Source organism: Poromitra crassiceps, assembly GCF_964638095.1.
Source record: "Poromitra crassiceps genome assembly, chromosome: 4".
In the NCBI taxonomy this organism is placed as follows: domain Eukaryota; kingdom Metazoa; phylum Chordata; class Actinopteri; order Beryciformes; family Melamphaidae; genus Poromitra; species Poromitra crassiceps.
The window spans coordinates 63290192-63308686 of record NC_139626.1 but is presented as its reverse complement, the minus strand read 5'-3'; the positions used below and the strand labels follow the sequence as shown (position 1 = coordinate 63308686).

General features: G+C 44.7%; 1 protein-coding gene across 1 annotated transcript in view; it reads left to right on the top strand.

The window, feature by feature from the left end:
* The first annotated feature begins 2052 nt into the window (after window positions 1-2052).
* Window positions 2053-18495, top strand: part of LOC310774666 (EGF-containing fibulin-like extracellular matrix protein 1) — a 30118-nt gene continuing 13675 nt past the window's right edge. Inside the window, exons 1-6 of the mRNA XM_083634773.1 lie at window positions 2053-2099; window positions 4959-5046; window positions 12066-12111; window positions 13513-13752; window positions 15219-15338; window positions 16913-17032. Coding sequence (XP_083490899.1) covers window positions 4963-5046; window positions 12066-12111; window positions 13513-13752; window positions 15219-15338; window positions 16913-17032 — 610 coding nt within the window. The 5' untranslated portion in view covers window positions 2053-2099; window positions 4959-4962. The remainder of the gene's footprint in view (window positions 2100-4958; window positions 5047-12065; window positions 12112-13512; window positions 13753-15218; window positions 15339-16912; window positions 17033-18495) is intronic.

Genomic DNA, 18495 nt, shown 5'->3' with positions numbered 1-18495 from the left:
TTGAACCAAGACTAAAACCATGGATGGACCATTGGATCTACTCCAACAGACTGAAGAAAAAGGGACAAAATATTCTCAGGGACCCTTCTCACCCTGCCAATTATCTTTTTAATTTTCTTCCTTCTTTTAAAAGGTTGAGAAGTATCAAAAGCAGAACAGCTAGGTTTTGTAACAGCACCTACCCCGAGGCTGTCCGTGCTCTCAACTCTTAATGTGCTGCAGGCTCTATTCAAGTCTGACACAGACAGATATTCTGTGTGACAGCACTAAACTTTAACGTATATTATCTTAACTTACCACAGCTGGTCGTGGTTCTGTAACCTCCCTGTGGGAGTGTTGTTTTACTTTGGTAAAATTGTATTTTGTATTTTGTACTTTATGCATTTTGTCACTTTTATATCTTCTTTTGTCAGAATGTGTGCATCGTATGTGAGGGGAATTGTATGTCTTCATGTTTTGTTGTGTTCTGTGATTGAGCTCACTAAACCAAATTCCTATCAACGATGTTGAATGGCAATAAAGTATTGAAACTTGAAACTTGAAACATTTTCATGAATGAAATCAAATCTAAAATATGGCAGTGTAAGAAAGAAACTAAACTAAAAAAGTATAAGCGCTGCCTATAAAATTAACTGAGCCCCCAGAATTCTGCCAGACCTGCCTCTACTTGGGATTAAAAAAAAAAATTAAATCAAGTGTCTCAACTTGGGGTAGCTGGGCGGCGGGGCTTAGGACATGGCTTTTCACTCCGATCTGACCCCTCACACATGCAATCAGTCATTTTAATTTATTATTAATGTGCAAATAATTCATACAAATAAGTCAAAGACAGAAACTGTGCCGTTCCAAGCAGTTGGAATGGGTTTGACTGGAAAAGTGAAGAAAGAGTGAGGAGAAATGTCTCTGGTTAGCAGCACTGTAGCCTCACAGCAGCAGCTCTCTGTAGGCAGCCGGTTAGCTCAGTGTTAGCACTGTAGCCTCACAGCAGCTCTCTGTAGGCAGCAGGCTAGCTCAGTGTTAGCACTGTAGCCTCACAGCAGCTCTCTGTACGCAGCAGGCTAGCTCAGTGTTAGCACTGTAGCCTTACAGCAGCAGCTCTCTGTAGGCAGCAGGCTAGCTCAGTGTTAGCACTGTAGCCTTACAGCAGCTCTCTAGGCAGCAGGCTAGCTCAGTGTTAGTACTGTAGCCTCACAGCAGCTCTCTGTAGCAAGCAAGCTAGCTCAGTGTTAGCACTGTAGCCTTACAGCAGCTCTCTGTAGGCAGCAGGCTAGCTCAGTGTTAGTACTGTAGCCTCACAGCAGCTCTCTGTAGGCAGCAAGCTAGCTCAGTGTTAGTACTGTAGCCTCACAGCAGCTCTCTGTAGGCAGCAAGCTAGCTCAGTGTTAGCACTGTAGCCTCACAGCAGCTCTCTGTAGCCAGCAAGCTAGCTCAGTGTTAGCACTGTAGCCTCACAGCAGCTCTCTGTAGCCAGCAAGCTAGCTCAGTGTTAGTACTGTAGCCTCACAGCAGCTCTCTGTAGGCAGCAAGCTAGCTCAGTGTTAGCACTGTGTGCAGTCTGTCTGCTCTCTGGAGCCTGCAACACTGCCTGAGTGGGTTTGGTGAAGGTAAAAACACTTTAACTCAATGACTGACTGTATTTTGAGTGTATTTATTTGATGTGTTCTCCCTCCCTGCCTGGGGGTGGAGCTGTCCACCCTTTGTGTGTTTTCCCCATGTGTTCAGTTACAGGTTTGTGTGCCAGACAACTCAGAGGTCAGAATTTCCCAGTTGAAATGTCAGATTTCCGACCTCCAAGCATTCCAGGTCCACCGCACTGTTGTGTGTTGGGTGATATCAGATAACTGCTTCTCCGTGAAGTCGGTGAAGATTTCTTTCTCCCAGGTTTACAGGTAGGAACTCCCACTTCGAGTGACTTTCCAGTGTACTTTGTCTAGTAGGAGGTCGGAAAATCCTGAGGTCCGAGTTGACTGGAACGCAGCTGAGATAAGACAGAGCAGAGAGGCTCCGCCCCCCTGTGGCTTCTGGACTCAACACACACACATACTCAAACACATCTCATACTCCCATAACACAGAGCAGTCTCCAGCTGCTGCAGTCTGGTAAGAAACAACTGTCTGTGCATGTGTGTGTGTGTGTGTGTGTGTGTGTGTGTGTGTGTGTGTGTGTGTGTGTGTGTGTGTGTGTGTGTGTGTGTGTGTGTGTGTGTGTGTGTGTGTGTGTGTGTGTGTGTGTGTGTGTGCATGTGCGTGCGTGCATGTGTGTGTTTGTGTCTGTGTGCGTGTGCGTGTGTGTGTGCATGTGCGTGCGTGCATGTGTGTGTGTGCGTGTGTGTGTGTGTGTGTGTGCAGGGCTGGAGAATGACTTTACAGTGATTCTGATCTGCTGTGTGACTTACTATTACTATACTTAGTTACACTGTGTGCATTATAGTACTCAATGATAATATTATCCTACTTCATATTATCTACTGTGTAATATTCATATTACTATCGAACAGGAAGTTTGTTTGGTCCTTATTGTACTTTATGGTGTTTTCATTTCCAATTACTACCACTATTCCTATAATATAGATGTTCTATTATATGTTCCATTCTATTCTAATGTTACTCAGTAGTGAGTTTAAATCAGGGGTGTCAAACTCGTTTTAGTCCATGGGCCACATGGAACCCAATTTGTTCTCAAAGAAAATAAATGCTTAATAACCTATAAATAACAACACAATGCATAATAACCTATAAATAACAACACAATGTATAATTAAGCAATATAGCATGAGAGCAAGTGTGTTGTGGAGAATTTATAAAACGGCTCTCTCAAATCAAGCAATCTGATTGGTTCACAGCCATTGTATAATTCCAGTAACCGAGTTCAATAACCCATGGCCATGGGTTATTGGTTGCCATGGCAACTCTCTTACTAAAAGGCAGCGCTGCGCTCGAGCCAAACAGCTTTCTCCTGATCTGCTGTGTATGGAGGGTCACTAGTCCTTCAAGTCTTTGTACAATGAGTCATTATGGACGCATGATGGCGCAACTCTCTTACTAAAAGTACCTCAAAAACAAAATGGCGGAGACAGCTTTCAGATCCTTGTGAATCGATCTTCGCTTATAACTTTACTAATACTTCGCAGAAAATGATGTTTTGTACAAGAATAGACGCGGGCTAATGTCTTAACCCCTCTCTCGCGCGCCCTCACTCTTAACCCCGCATTTCTAAATAAGACGTAACGTTACTTGGTGTCGGCATACGGCTCTGGTGTCGGGCTTTGCAAAAAGCTCTCAGCAAGCGCCAGGATTGGCCAATGTCGACTTCAGTCTCCAGAACGATCCAATCAAATCACCCGCACGTCTATCTTCTTGCTAGAGGTCCCGCCTTACAGTAGTGTTTCAACTGACTCTATCAGAATACCATGCCAGTCGGACTTATAGTATTATTATTATTATATTATATACTTGGAAACCGTTTTATAAAAGCAATATAGCACTCGAGCTGCGTGGTGTTGTGGAATATATCCCGCTGATAAGCTGTTATCCCACGAGGCCGCAGGCCTCGTGGGATAACAGCTTATCAGCGGGATATATTCTCCACAACACACTTGCTCTCATGCTATATTGCACTTGCTCCTGAAACCTGCTACCTCTTAGCCTTCACACGTGCACTCGTATTAGGTGTCAAATCTTGAAAAGTTGGAATGGACTTCTCGGTGCAATTTCTACACTTTGCAAAAGGCATCCTGTGGGCCAGATTGGACCCTGTGGCGGGCTGGTTCTGTCCCCCGGGCCGTATGTTTATTGACACCCCTGGTTTAAAGTGACTTGAATCTTTTTTATATGGTATCACTGTGATATTCCTATAGAATTGCTATGATATTGAAAGGTCTCTATAGCAAGGCTTTTCCAAGTCTGACACTTTCTAAGTCCCTCCCCCCCCCCCCCAGTTTACTTGCTAAGTTTCTCTCAATTCCTCGATGTCATACTATTCACCAATATGTTCAGACGTGGGGGTGGGCCAAATTCTTCCGGGTCATGTTAACACTTCCGGCGGTCACGGCGCCAAATACAAATGAACGTCATGAAGAAGAGAGTTGTTTTTGGAGTGGACAGTGCAGGGAGTAAAACAAAGAACGTAGCCTACTACTTTGAGCTCGGTACACAGCAAGCAAGCGAATATCCACTGTTAGCCAGGTCAGATAATGTTATCATCGACAACGACGAGCACTTTCTTGTAAAACATACCTGGACTCCAACAAAGAAAGCTTCAGATGGTTTTCTCTCCTCCGAGTTGCGTTCGAGCCACTTACGTCTATAAGACCCGCAGACGTTAATGTAATTCCCTGGAATGCGAGACTTAACGAGCCAGTTACATGGCGTTGCATTCTTAGACATTGTCGTTTGCTTTTATTTGGTATGTTACATACAATAGACTAAATTATTAGTTAATTCAGAGTTGGATGATATTGGAGCAGCCAGCCATTACCTTTATCTATTTTTTTGCCGGAAGTCGTCACACGACCACACAACCGGGTCAAATGGGTGTGGCTACATAAGGTGAATACTATACTATAGTGTAGCCTACTGTACTGTACTGTACTATACTGTACTATACTATACTAGCGTCTAAGGTGTTCCTACAATATTGCAATAAGGACAACAGTTGTCAGGACAGTGAATGGTATTTGTGAATGAATCACTATGCAGGACTCATACTTACAGCTTTACATGTGTCACATGGAGGAGGAGTAGAGCCAGGCACTGCTACTGCCAAGGTTGGGGGTTCAATTCCCTGTTTGACTGAAGGTAACAGGAGATATGGAGGTAGACAGAGGTAATTGAAGTTACCTGTAAGTGAGAGTGATTGACGTGTGTGTGTGTGTGTGTGTGTGTGTGTGTGTGTGTGTGTGTGTGTGTGTGTGTGTGTGTGTGTGTGTGTGTGTGTGTGTGTGTGTGTGTGGTCTGTAGGAGAATGGCGGTGCTCGGGGTCTTGGTCTGTCTCGGGGTCTTGGTTTCAGCTCTGTCCCAGCAGGTAGAAGAACCCATCACCTACTCGGTAAGAACCATCAATAGAGAACCGCAGGAATGAGTGTGGAAGTATACTTCCGGGTTCGTCAGGGGAAAAGTGAATGGGCTTTTAGAATGGGGATTTCACTTAAATGCATAAAATAAGGTCTGTATTTTTATTTATTTTTATTTTGGGTTCAGCAGGATAATCTTCACAAATGTTAATAACTTTTATGATTTTTGGAACGTATATGCGTTTTTGTTTTTACTCGATTTTTAGAAAATGCTTCAAAAGGCATAAAAGTGATTATTATTATTAAAGTATATATATATATATATATAAATAAAATATATGTGTGTGTATGTATATATATATATATATATATATATATATATATATATATATATATATATATATATATATATATATATATATATATATATAATCCGAATATACACAAGCATACACAAGAATTGTGAGGTCCTAAGTAATATTAATTAAAATAAGAATTTACAATAGAAGAAAAGTGTAAGATGTGAACTAAAATAGGCCCACCTGCCCGGCCCACCTGCATGCCGTCAGGACAATAAGCTGTAAAGTAGCAGAAAGAAAGCAGCTAATGGAGGCTAAGTAATGATTATGTAGCAGCTCCGTCTCCACAGGTAATGACAGGATATTAACTCCCTCATATAAACACTCCTTACTGCTTTGTGATCTGCTGGGCACAGAGCAGCTGAATCTGAACACCTGCACATGAAGGACAGGCTGTGTGCGTTTGAAGGTTTGCCGTAAAAAAGACAAGGCACTCCCATCGCTCTGATGCAGAATTCTTTATTCTTTAGCATGTTGGGGGGAGCGGGGCCCTGGGGGGTTGACAGCAGCACCCTCATCAGGGTATAAAGCCGACCCCTTTAAATACAAGACTGCCCTCAGCCAACAAACAGCCCATATAGTTTGTTTGTATAAGCAGCCTTCACGCTCAGTCAGTTTGTTTGTATAAGCAGCCTTCATGCTCAGTCAGTTTCTTTGTATAAGCAGCCTTCACGCTCAGTCAGTTTGTTTGTATAAGCAGCCTTCATGCTCAGTCAGTTTGTTTGTATAAGCAGCCTTCATGCTCAGTCAGTTTCTTTGTATAAGCAGCCTTCACGCTCAGTCAGTTTGTTTGTATAAGCAGCCTTCACGCTCAGTCAGTTTCTTTGTATAAGCAGCCTTCACGCTCAGTCAGTTTGTTTGTATAAGCAGCCTTCATGCTCAGTCAGTTTGTTTGTATAAGCAGCCTTCATGCTCAGTCAGTTTGTTTGGATAAGCAGCCTTCATGCTCAGTCAGTTTGTTTGTATAAGCAGCCTTCATGCTCAGTCAGTTTGTTTGTATAAGCAGCCTCCATGCTCAGTCAGTTTGTTTGTACAAGCAGCCTTCATGCTCAGTCAGTTTGTTTGTATAAGCAGCCTTCATGCTCAGTCAGTTTGTTTGTATAAGCAGCCTTCATGCTCAGTCAGTTTGTTTGTATAAGCAGCCTTCATGCTCAGTCAGTTTGTTTGTATAAGCAGCCTTCATGCTCAGTCAGTTTGTTTGGATAAGCAGCCTCCATGCTCAGTCAGTTTGTTTGTATAAGCAGCCTTCATGCTCAGTCAGTTTGTTTGTATAAGCAGCCTTCATGCTCAGTCAGTTTGTTTGTATAAGCAGCCTTCATGCTCAGTCAGTTTGTTTGTATAAGCAGCCTTCATTACATTACATTACATTTACATTACATTACATTACGTCATTTGGCAGACGCTTTTATCCAAAGCGACTTACAATAACACATTTTTTTGTCAGCAATAGAGCAATCAACTATGGAGCACAGTCTATGACAACTACAACTTCTGAAGGAACAGTGGTACAAGTTTAGGTTAGTGGTACAAGGTTGGTTAGTTTTTTTTTTTTTTTTATAAGAAGTTAGATCAAGAAGGGCCCAGATGGAGCCTGAAAAGGTGTGTCTTTAGTCTTTTCCGAAAGATCGGCAGTGATTCAGCTGTCCTGACCGAAGGTGGAAGCTCGTTCCACCATTGAGGTGCCAGGGACGAGAAGAGTCGAGATCGGGATGAGCGACTTTTGAGCCCCCGTAGCGAAGGAGGGGCGAGGCGACCTGCACTGGTGGAGGAGCGAAGGGAGCGCTGAGAGGTTTGGAACCTGACCATGGATTGCAGGTACAGGGGAGCTGACTGGTGTACTGCCCTGTAGGCCAGTACCAGTGTCTTGAATTTGATGCGGGCCGAGATGGGAAGCCAGTGGAGCTCCTGGAAGAGGGGAGTGACGTGAGAGAATTTGGGTTGGTTGAATACCGGACGGGCTGCAGCGTTCTGAATGAGCTGAAGCGGTCGGATGTCGGTGGCAGGTAGGCCGGCCAGGAGCACGTTGCAGTAGTCCAGGTGGGAGGAGACAAGAGACTGGACCAGGAGTTGAGTCGCTTCTCTTGTGAGAAAGGGACGGATTTTGCGGATGTTGTAGAGAGAGAACCTACAGGAGCGTGCTGTAGCAGCTATGTTGGCAGAGCAAGACAGCTGGTTGTCAAGGATCACCCCAAGGTTCTTAGCTGTTTGGGAGGGAAGTACAGTGGTGTTGTCAATGGAGATGGAGAGATCTGCGAGAGGGCAGTCTTTTCCTGGGAGGAAGAGTAGCTCTGTCTTACCAAGGTTGAGCTTGAGGTGGTGGGCAGACATCCAGTCGCCAATGTCTTTGAGGCATGCAGAGATGCGAGCCTCGATTTGAGTGTCGGAGGGGGGGAAGGAAAGGAAAAGCTGGGTGTCATCAGCATAGCAGTGATAAGAAAAGCCATGAGAAGAGATCACATAGGCAAGAGATCTGATATAGAGAAGGAAAAGTAAGGGGCCCAGGACTGAGCCCTGGGGGACACCGGTGGTAAGAGGACAGGATCTGGAGAGGGACCCTCTCCATGAGACCTGGTATGAGCGGTTTGAGAGGTAGGAAGCAAACCAGGAGAGTGCAGAACCTGAAATGCCGAGGTCAGACAGAGTGGAAAGAAGGATTTGGTGGTTGACTGTATCGAAGGCAGCAGACAGGTCAAGGAGGACAAGAACAGAAGAGAGGGATGAGGCCTTAGCAGTGTGAAGGGCCTCTGTGACAGCAAGAAGAGCTGTCTCAGTGGAGTGAGAGGCCTTGAAACCGGACTGCAGAGGGTCCAGGAGGTCATTTTGGGAGAGATAGGTAGAAAGTTGTTCGGACGCTGCTCGTTCGAGGGTTTTGGAAAGGAATGAGAGAAGAGAGACAGGTCTGTAGTTGTGAATAGCAGTAGGGTCAAGGGAGGGTTTCTTAAGCAGAGGCTTGACTCTTGCAGTCTTTAGAGCAGGCGGAACAAGACCAGAGGACAGAGAGGAGTTAATGAAGGTAGTGAGGAAGGGAGATATGTTAGGTGAGATGGTTTGGAGGAGAGAGGAAGGGATAGGATCGAGGGGGCAGTAAGTGGCTCGGTTCGAGCTGATGAGTTTAAGCACTTCATCAGGAGAGAGGGGAGAGAAGGAAGGAAATCCAGGGACGGGGGGCCGAGGAGCAGGATTGGAGTCGGGAGTGTTAGTGAGGGTGCCTGGAGGATGGAAGGAGGAGCTGATGTCATCCACCTTTTTAGTAAAGAAGGTTACAAAATCATCAGCAGAGAGGGAGGAGGGAGGGGGAGGGGAGGGAGGGTTGAGGAGCGTGGAGAAGGTGGAGAACAGTTTACTGGGATTGGATGCAGAGGACTGGATTTGAGAGATGAAGAAGGAGGTTTTTGCTTTAGAGACAGCATCAGTGAAGTTTGAGTGGATAAGGTGGTAGGAAGAGAGATCTTCAGGGAGATGTGATTTTCTCCATTTTCTCTCAGCTGCCCGAAGCTCAGTTCGATAAGTTCGCAGAGATTCAGTCAGCCAAGGAGAAGGGGGAGAAGATCGGGCAGGCTTAGTGGTGAGTGGGCAAAGAGAATCAAGAGCGGAGGAGAGAGAGGAGAGAAGAGTGGTGGAAGCCTCGTCGGTGGACAGGAGAGCAAATTGCTTGGCAGGGGGAAGTAGGGAGAGGACGGTAGAAGAGAGGGAGTCGGGTGAGAGAGTTTTTAGGTTGCGTCGGGTGGTGGTAGAGTGAGGGGGTGATGGGTGGGAGGAGGGGAGGGGGATGGGAAGGGAGAAAGTGATAAAGTGGTGGTCGGATACAGGAAGAGGAGTCACAGTGAGATTAGAGGTGGAGCAGGATCTGGTGAAGACCAGGTCAAGCACATTCCCTGCTTTGTGAGTAGGAGGAGATTGAGAGAGGTAAAGGTCAGAGGATGAGAAGAAGTTAAGGAAAGACAGAGATTGTAAGGTTACTGGCTGGATGTTGAAGTCTCCCAGAAGGATGAGTGGAGTACCATCCTCAGGAAAGACGGAGAGGAGGGTGTCCAGCTCGTCCAGAAAGTGACCAAGCGGACCAGGCGGGCGGTAGATTACCACAATGTTGAGCCTTCATGCTCAGTCAGTTTGTTTGTATAAGCAGCCTTCATGCTCAGTCAGTTTGTTTGTATAAGCAGCCTTCATGCTCAGTCAGTTTGTTTGTATAAGCAGCCTTCATGCTCAGTCAGTTTGTTTGTATAAGCAGCCTTCATGCTCAGTCAGTTTGTTTGTATAACCCTAGAACACTAACGTCGGGTGATTTTCACCCGGACAATTGAATTCACGTGATTTTCATTGTCTTGCTGCTGTCTGAGGTGGGCGGGTCCTTAGGTACCTTCAGGATGCTCACTGACGTCATTGAATGTAGGTTTGTTCCCCTGCTCCCATTCATGGTTTTTTCTACCGGCTACGTGTTCGGGTGATTTTCACCCGACGTTAGTGATAGAGGGTAAAATATCTTCGGGTTAGGGTTAATGGTATTGTGGTGACTATTTTTTTTTTTCACCACACAAGTCCCATGAATGGGTGGACCGAAGGAGAAGTTGGGAGCTCCTGTTTTTTTGAGGGGGGGGATTTTTTTATAACGATTACCTCATTTTTCCCGAATTTGACATATTTTTTATAGTGTCCCCCATAATAAACTTTTTTGTGTTTTTTGTGATATTTCACATTTAAAAACAAAAGAAGAGTACCTCAATTTGCCATGTATTGTTGTACTTTCAGATATTTCGATGAGAAGTATGTTTTATGGGGTATATTGCATCAGGTGAAATACACCCAACGTTAGTGATGGTGTGACTTTAAATCACGTTAGTGTTCTAGGGATAAGCAGCCTTCATGCTCAGTCAGTTTGTTTGTACAAGCAGCCTTCATGCTCAGTCAGTTTGTTTGTATAAGCAGCCTTCATGCTCAGTCAGTTTGTTTGTATAACCAGCCTTCATGCTCAGTCAGTTTGTTTGTATAAGCAGCCTTCATGCTCAGTCAGTTTGTTTGTATAAGCAGCCTTCATGCTCAGTCAGTTTGTTTGTATAAGCAGCCTTCATGCTCAGTCAGTTTGTTTGTATAAGCAGCCTTCACGCTCAGTCAGTTTGTTTGTATAAGCAGCCTTCATGCTCAGTTTGTTTGTACAAGCAGCCTTCATGCTCAGTCAGTTTGTTTGTACAAGCAGCCTTCACGCTCAGTCAGTTCTGTTGCAATTCAAGAATCCATCGGTAGAAAAAAAAATCTACCCTCTGGGGTACAAGCTCGTTTCAATACCTGAAGAATTGGAACAGGAAGTCAACTTGCCCTGCCGTGTGCCTTTATGCAAATTTTACCGGTCGCTTGCACTATCATTAGGAGCGCCATCATCCCGATTTCCTTAGACCATACATGGGCAACATACGGCCCGCGGGCCGTATGCGGCCCGTGGGCGCCCCCTGTGTGGCCCGCGATGGAATTGAAAAAAAAAAAAAAAAATTTTACAGTGCACTTGAACGCAACATGCAATATACCCGCTGAATAAGTGTCCAAATGTTCATGTCATTCTGGGCAATACTCTTCGGTTATAGCATTTCAGTCTGGAATATGGAATATCTTTCAATAATATTTATGACTAAAAGGCTAAAAGTAATCTCATGTGTAAGAAATGACTGTTCTACATTGAAGTAAAGTAAAGTAAAAAAAATTGACTAACCTAAACTTGTACCACTAACCTAAACTTCAGAAGTTGTAGTTGTCATAGACTGTACTCCATAGTTGATTGCTCTATTGCTGACAAAAATGTGTTATTGTAAGTCGCTTTGGATAAAAGCCTCTGCCAAATGACGTAATGTAATGTAATGTAAAAGTAGAAATTTAAATAATTAACTTGTTGGTTTTGGATTTATTTAGCTTCAAGAGTGCATTTTTGTTCTTGTGTGACCCTCAACACAGGCTTTGAGAATCCCGGGCCACTTACTGATACTTATGCTTAAATTAACCCACCCATATTCTGGTTTATTTCAAGAAAAACATTTCGGCTAGTGGAAATTCTAATTGGCTGGTAACTTTAAAATCTAGCAGCCATATTGGCAGGTGGTCAAAAAAGTTAATTTCAAGCCCTGAGAGCAGGTGGTGACATAGGAGTGAGTGAGAAAATGATGAAATATTGGTGGTTAAGACTGAATAATGACATCACAACTGTTCATTTAAAATGAGTTATTCCTCTAAACCTGGCTTCAAATGCACCAAATGTTTCGCGGTGGCGCCGTTCGGCCCTCAGCAAAATCTGGTAGCGAAGACATTTTTTGACAATAATTTGTTCGGCCCCCGGCAACAATCTGGGTTTCTTATGTGGCCCCCCATGAAAAATAGTTGCCCACCCCTGCCTTAGACCATGCCGACAGTTTGTTCTTCTCTCTTGTTATTTTTGTATATTGTATGTTTTTGATGTAATTGTTGTTAATATTGGTTTAATTTCTCATAAGCGAACTTGCATAAGCATTGCATTAGGGTTTCTGCACCGGCACAATCTTTTCATACACTTGTATCCTTCGTTTGTTCTTGATTTAAACTATTTGCAAAAAAAAGATGAAAAAAGATAAAACGTTGCGATTTGGAAGTGAACTCACTTCCTGAACAGACTCTGCTCCCGTTCCTTCATGTGATCCATCAGTGAGATGATGCGTTCATGTGAATCTCCTCTCCCGCAGTGTACAGACGGCTACGAGTTCAACGCTGAAGAACAAGAGTGCAAAGGTGAGGCAACATGCACACTGCTCAACATGTCTTTTAATATCATCTGTCATGGTTGTCTGGAACATGTTGATATCAAAGTCTGAGAAAGACTTAAGTCTACAGTTCAGCCCTGAATATCTCAGCAGCTGGCCAAGTCCTCCATATTGATCAGCAGCCCTATCAACCTCCACAGATATATTATGGTCTGAATCATTATTATTATTGCCCCTATAAATTTAGCTTTTTGCAAACTGCGGGTGTGAACACATTAAGGGTATGTGTCCTGGTCACTGCCCTAGTGTCTCCTCTGGTCAGGGCGGGGGGAGGGGGAGGGGAACTGGGGGGAATAAAGTGCTCCTCCCACGTGCTACATCCTTTCGGTGAAACCCCCCTCGCTGTCAGGTGAAAAAGAAGCAGCTGGCGAATGGCACTGCACATGTATCGGAGGGCACCTGTGCTAGTCTACAACTCTCCCCAGATCGGCAGAGGGGGTGGAGCAATAGAGAGCCACAGGGATGATGTATTTTTGTAGTCAGAACGCGGAAGTCCCGGACTTCTTCACTGTTTCTGTCTATGGGATTTTTGAATGGGTTTTTGCCACGATGCTTCAAATACGGTCTCTGGGCAATGCAAGATTAATCAAACGCGAACCAGAGTTCAGTCGGATAATCTTCACACATGAGGACCACTTTCATGAGTTTTGTAGTGTAAATGCGAGCCCTAGAAGTAAAAAGCTTGAGCTAAGATAATCCAGAACTACACACTGTCGCATAGGCTTCCACGTCACGTCAGCACTCAACCTGGACTGTTGTTGATGTGTGCACTGATTACCCCGGGCTGAACGGGGCTGAACCAGGTGAGGGAAAGAGAATTTCCGTGTTCGTCCTTTGAAGTGGTGACGTTATTGACGTATATATCCCCATCGACTCAACAGTGTAGTCTCATTTAGCCATTTGCTAGCTAGCCGCCCTTTTAACAGCACGTAAAAGCTTCAAAACTCATAAAAGTGGTCCTCGTGTGTGAAGATGATATTACTAAACACTGGTTCGCGTTTGATTAAGCCAGCGTTGCCCAGAGAGATTATTAGAAGCATCGCGCCAAAAACCCATTGAAAACTCCCACAGGCGAAAACAGTGAAGAACCAGGACTGTTAGCATCGATGATTTCCGGACTTGTTCCTGCGGCTTTCTATAACCGGGACAGCAGGGGGCCAAGTTCAATTGGGCAGAAAACGGGGGGAAATCTGGAAAAAAACTTTTTTGTGGAATCCAGTTCTGATTCCTGTCATTCCAGTTCAGTTCACCTTCTGTTTCCTGACAGCTGGGAGAATCTCACATTTGAATTCAATTTACCATGCATCCTCTATTGAGTTCACGACTGACCTCAACCCTGACTTGAGTCTTGTCGGACTACATTTCCCAGACATCAACGAGTGCACCACGCTGCCGGACGCCTGTAAAGGAGGGATGAGGTGCATCAACCACTTCGGAGGCTACTTCTGCCTGCCGCAGAACGCCCAGATCATCGTGAACGACGGAACGGACGAGCCCACGGTGCCGCCCGTCCTCCCGGGCTCACGCACCGGCCAGGGCCCCGGAGCCGGACTGACTCCGGTCCAGTGCGCTGTCGGCTTCATGCCCGATGAGTTCAACTACTGCAGAGGTAAGGTCCAACCCGTTGTCACAGTGACAACTGGTCAAATACTGACGTTTGTTTGGTTGCCCATGACCTGCTTTTCTACTGTATCAAGTTTCGAGGTAAAGTACAATCTGCTGTTGAAAGGCCAGACTGAAAAACAGAGTTACTACATGACTGAACAAGACAAAGTAATTCAGCTAATCCTCCCACTCCTCACTGAGCTGGTGAGTCAGGCTGTCAGGAAATGGAAACAATCTGCTGGATAGAATATTTTCTCAACTTGATTCATCGTCCACTGAGGAGTCATCAATTATCCATCAAAACAAGTTTCTAAATGCCAAAAAAACAAAACAAACAAAACAACAACAAAAACCTGAATCATAATCCAATATTGATTGATTGATTTTTATTTTGGATAAATATATCTACAGAAAAATCAAAGATAAGAAGAACAAGACACATAAACCAACATACCATTACACCGGAAGGCTCACACATTACTCTAGCTTCCTCAATAAGAATTTGAATTTGCTAAGACTTCATAATAATGTTCAGTCGAAAGTCATTTATAAGCCTTTAGTTAATGATGAACTAATCACTTACAAAACATGACTATACATTTGTAGATGATTAATAAATGCTATGTTAACATATCACAAATGCGTTGTAAGTCATCTGTAAACTTTTCATAAATTAAGTGTTCCTCATCTGTTATAAATTATGTGTAAATCATTTAAAATTAATTTACAATGCTTTCTGCATCCCCTAATCTAAAGTGTAAACCATTCATCACACATAAATGTGTTACATACAAGGGGTAGCTCTGTCAAAAGAGACCGGCCCAGTGTCTGTGTCGCATTTGGCTCAGTCCAGCAGTGTCTGTGTCGCATTTGGCTCAGTCCAGCAGTGTCTGTGTCGCATTTGGCTCAGTCCAGCAGTGTCTGTGTCGCATTTGGCTTCAGTCCAGCAGTGTCTGTGTCGCATTTGGCTCAGTCCAGCAGTGTCTGTGTCGCATTTGGCTCAGTCCAGCAGTGTCTGTGTCGCATTTGGCTTCAGTCCAGCAGTGTTCGTGTCATTTTGTGCCTCAGTCCAGTGTGTCAGTGTCACATTTTGCCTGAGTCAGTGCATCCTGAGTCAGTGCCTGTGTCACTGGCATGTTTTGCCTCAGTCCAGCAGTGTCAGTGTCACATTTTGCCTTGAAGGCTGGCCTTGAAAGTGTACTTTTCACACCTAGGTAAGGCAAAGCTTGACGCTAACTGGACATTTTATTTAGCCCTTCATCTATGAACACAGTGACACACATGACGGGAACGGGAAGAACAGCCCGGTATCACACCATTTATTTGGTGTGATACCCTTCGGTTGTTCTTCCCTTCATGTGTGTCACTGTGTTCATAGATGAAGGTGTGTAACATCTTCCCTTCATGTGGGTCACTGTGTTCATAGATGAAGGTGTGCAACGTTACACACGTGTTCCTGATGTGTTTCAGATCTGAATGAGTGTGAGACATCTAACCCTTGCCAGCATCAGTGCTACAACGTCCTGGGCTCCTTCATCTGTCAGTGTGAACAGGGCTACCAGCTGGCCTCAGACCAGCTCACCTGCCAAGGTCTGCACACGCACACGCACACACACACACACACACACACAGTGGCGTGCCTGACCAAGTTGGTGCCCTAATCAAGATTTTTGCTGGTGCCCCCCCCCTCCCCCCTCCCCCAAAGAAAATATAATAAAAATTATATCGCAGCTAATCCAGCACTGCAGTGCAGGCTCAGAATCGCCCTTCCCCAGTGGCGCTGGAAGTACTTTTAGGTAGGGGGTGCTGTAAGGAAGGGTCTCTCGGTGCTGCCCACGAGGGCAGCGCCGAAGAAAATTTTACGTTTTTTGGACTTTCATCCATATTTAGAAGAATATTTAATTTTAAATTAACATTAGGATTATACTGTTGTGATGTCATTATTCAGTATCTTCTCCTTTTCTCACTCACTTTCATGTAAGCACCTGCTCTCCCTTTAGTCGTTTTACACTACAACAGACAGAAACACAGGCATAAACACTGAACTTATTATTATTATTATTATTATTATGGAAAACCAGATTATGATGAAAATCAAACACTTTTGAAGAGAGAGCATATGAAATAAGATTAGAGCTGGGAAGCACAAACTGTTTTTTAATGCATCTTGTTGGTGGTATAAACACAAGACAGCCAAATCCAACAATTTCGAAAATCCATTTCTTGCCACCAGGGGATGCTGCAGCACCCTCAGCACCCACCTTCCAGCTCCCTTCCCCCACTCTGGGAAAAAGCTCCGAGCAGGTAGAAGGGGGCGCGGCCGCGCAGTGGGTGGGGTGGTATGGATTAGGGACCATGGTAAAAGTATTTGTAAAAAAAAAAAAAAAAAAAAAAATTTTTTTAACCCTCTCTGGCGCCCCTAACGGCTCAAGCGCCCTTAGCATTTGCCTAGTTCGCCTAATGGACGGCACGCCACTGCACACACACACACGCAATACAGCAGTAGTTCAAACATTGATATAGTGCTTGTCCTACCGACCACTCAAAGCGCTTTACAACACATGCCCACACACACATTCATGCACCAATGGTGGCAAGCTACCATCCAGGATTTCCACCTTCTGACCACAAGGTCTGTGGTTAACAAAGGTTTATGAAACCTTATGAGACCTTTGTTCAGCAAGATAGTCTTCACAAATGAGGATCACATTGATTCATTTTGAAGCGTAAATACAATAAAAAAAAATTGAAAATGCTTCAAAGTCAACAAAGTGGTCCTCATTTGTGAAGAGTATCTTGCTGAACAAAGGTCTTTATTTCGTAAACTTTCATTAACCACAGACCATCAGACATTTAACCAAAATCCCCATCCAAAAATCCCATTGACTTCATGAGCGAACCATGGAAGTTCATGACTTCTGGATTGACCTACAAAAATATCTCATCCCTGCCGTACTCTATACAGAAGGTACCAGGATGCAGGTAGTCTGAAACTGTGAGGTTCATACACTACATGCACACAATACACCATCTTAATGTGTGATAATTGAATCTCTGTACCATGATAGTAATCACCCTGGTGACCAAATGTATGTAAGCCAGTGAAGGAGTTTCTTCAGACCGCAGTCTGTCTGGGTCTGACCTGTTTGCTGATGTTCTTCCAGATGTGGATGAGTGCTCCTTCTCCACCTACATGTGTCAGTGGCAGTGCCGCAACCAGCCTGGAGGCTATGCCTGCGTCTGCCCGGACGGCTACCAGCTGCAGGGAACACGCATGTGCCAAGGTACACACACCCACCGTCTATATATGAGCCCTTTCAACCTGTAGCTGTTGGACCTACAGACAGTATTGTCTGTAGCTGTTGGACCCACAGACAGTATTATCTGTAGCTGTTGGACCCACAGACAGTATTATCTGTAGCTGTTGGACCCACAGACAGTATTGTCTGTAGCTGTTGGACCCACAGACAGTATTGTCTGTAGCTGTTGGACCCACAGACAGTATTATCTGTAGCTGTTGGACCCACAGACAGTATTGTCTGTTGCTGTTGGACCCACAGACAGTATTGTCTGTAGCTGATGGACCCACAGACAGTATTATCTGTAATTGTTGGACCCACAGACAGTATTGTCTGTAGCTATTGGACCCACAGACAATGTTGTCTGTAGCTGTTGGACCCACAGACAGTATTGTCTGTAGCTGTTGGACCCACAGACAGTATTGTCTCTAGCTGTTGGACCCACAGACAGTATTGTCTCTAGCTGTTGGACCCACAGACAGTATTGTCTGTAACTGCTGGACCCACAGACAGTATTGTCTCTAGCTGTGGGACCCACAGACAGTATTATCTGTAACTGTTGGACCCACAGACAGTATTGTCTCTAGCTGTTGGACCCACAGACAGTATTATCTGTAGCTGTTGGACCCACAGACAGTATTGTCTCTAGCTGTTGGACCCACAGACAGTATTGTCTGTTGCTGTTGGACCCACAGACAGTATTGTCTGTAACTGTTGGACCCACAGACAGTATTGTCTCTAGCTGTTGGACCCACAGACAGTATTGTGTGTAGCTGTTGGACCCACAGACAGTATTGTCTGTAGCTGATGGACCCACAGACAGTATTATCTGTAATTGTTGGACCCACAGACAGGATTGTCTGTAGCTGTTGGACCCACATACAGTATTGTCTGTAGCTGTTGGACCCACAGACAGTATTGTCTGTCACTGTTGGACCCACAGACAGTATTGTCTGTAGCTGTTGGACCCACACACAGTATTGTCTGTAACTGTTGGACCCACAGACAGTATTGTCTGTAGCTGTTGGACCCACAGACAGTATTGTCTGTAGCTGTTGGACCCACAGATGTTGGACCCACAGACAGTATTGTCTGTAACTTGGACCCACAGACAGTATTGTCTGTAGCTGTTGGACCCACAGACAGTATTATCTGTAGCTGTTGGACCCACAGACAGTATTGTCTCTAGCTGTTGGACCCACAGACAGTATTGTCTGTAACTGTTGGACCCACAGACAGTATTGTCTGTAGCTGTTGGACCCACAGATGTTGGGCCCACAGACAGTATTGTCTGTAACTTGGACCCAAAGACAGTATTGTCTGTAGCTGTTTGACCCACAGACAGTATTATCTGTAGCTGTTGGACCCACATACAGTATTGTCTCTAGCTGTTGGACCCACAGACAGTATTGTCTGTAACTGTTGGACCCACAGACAGTATTGTCTGT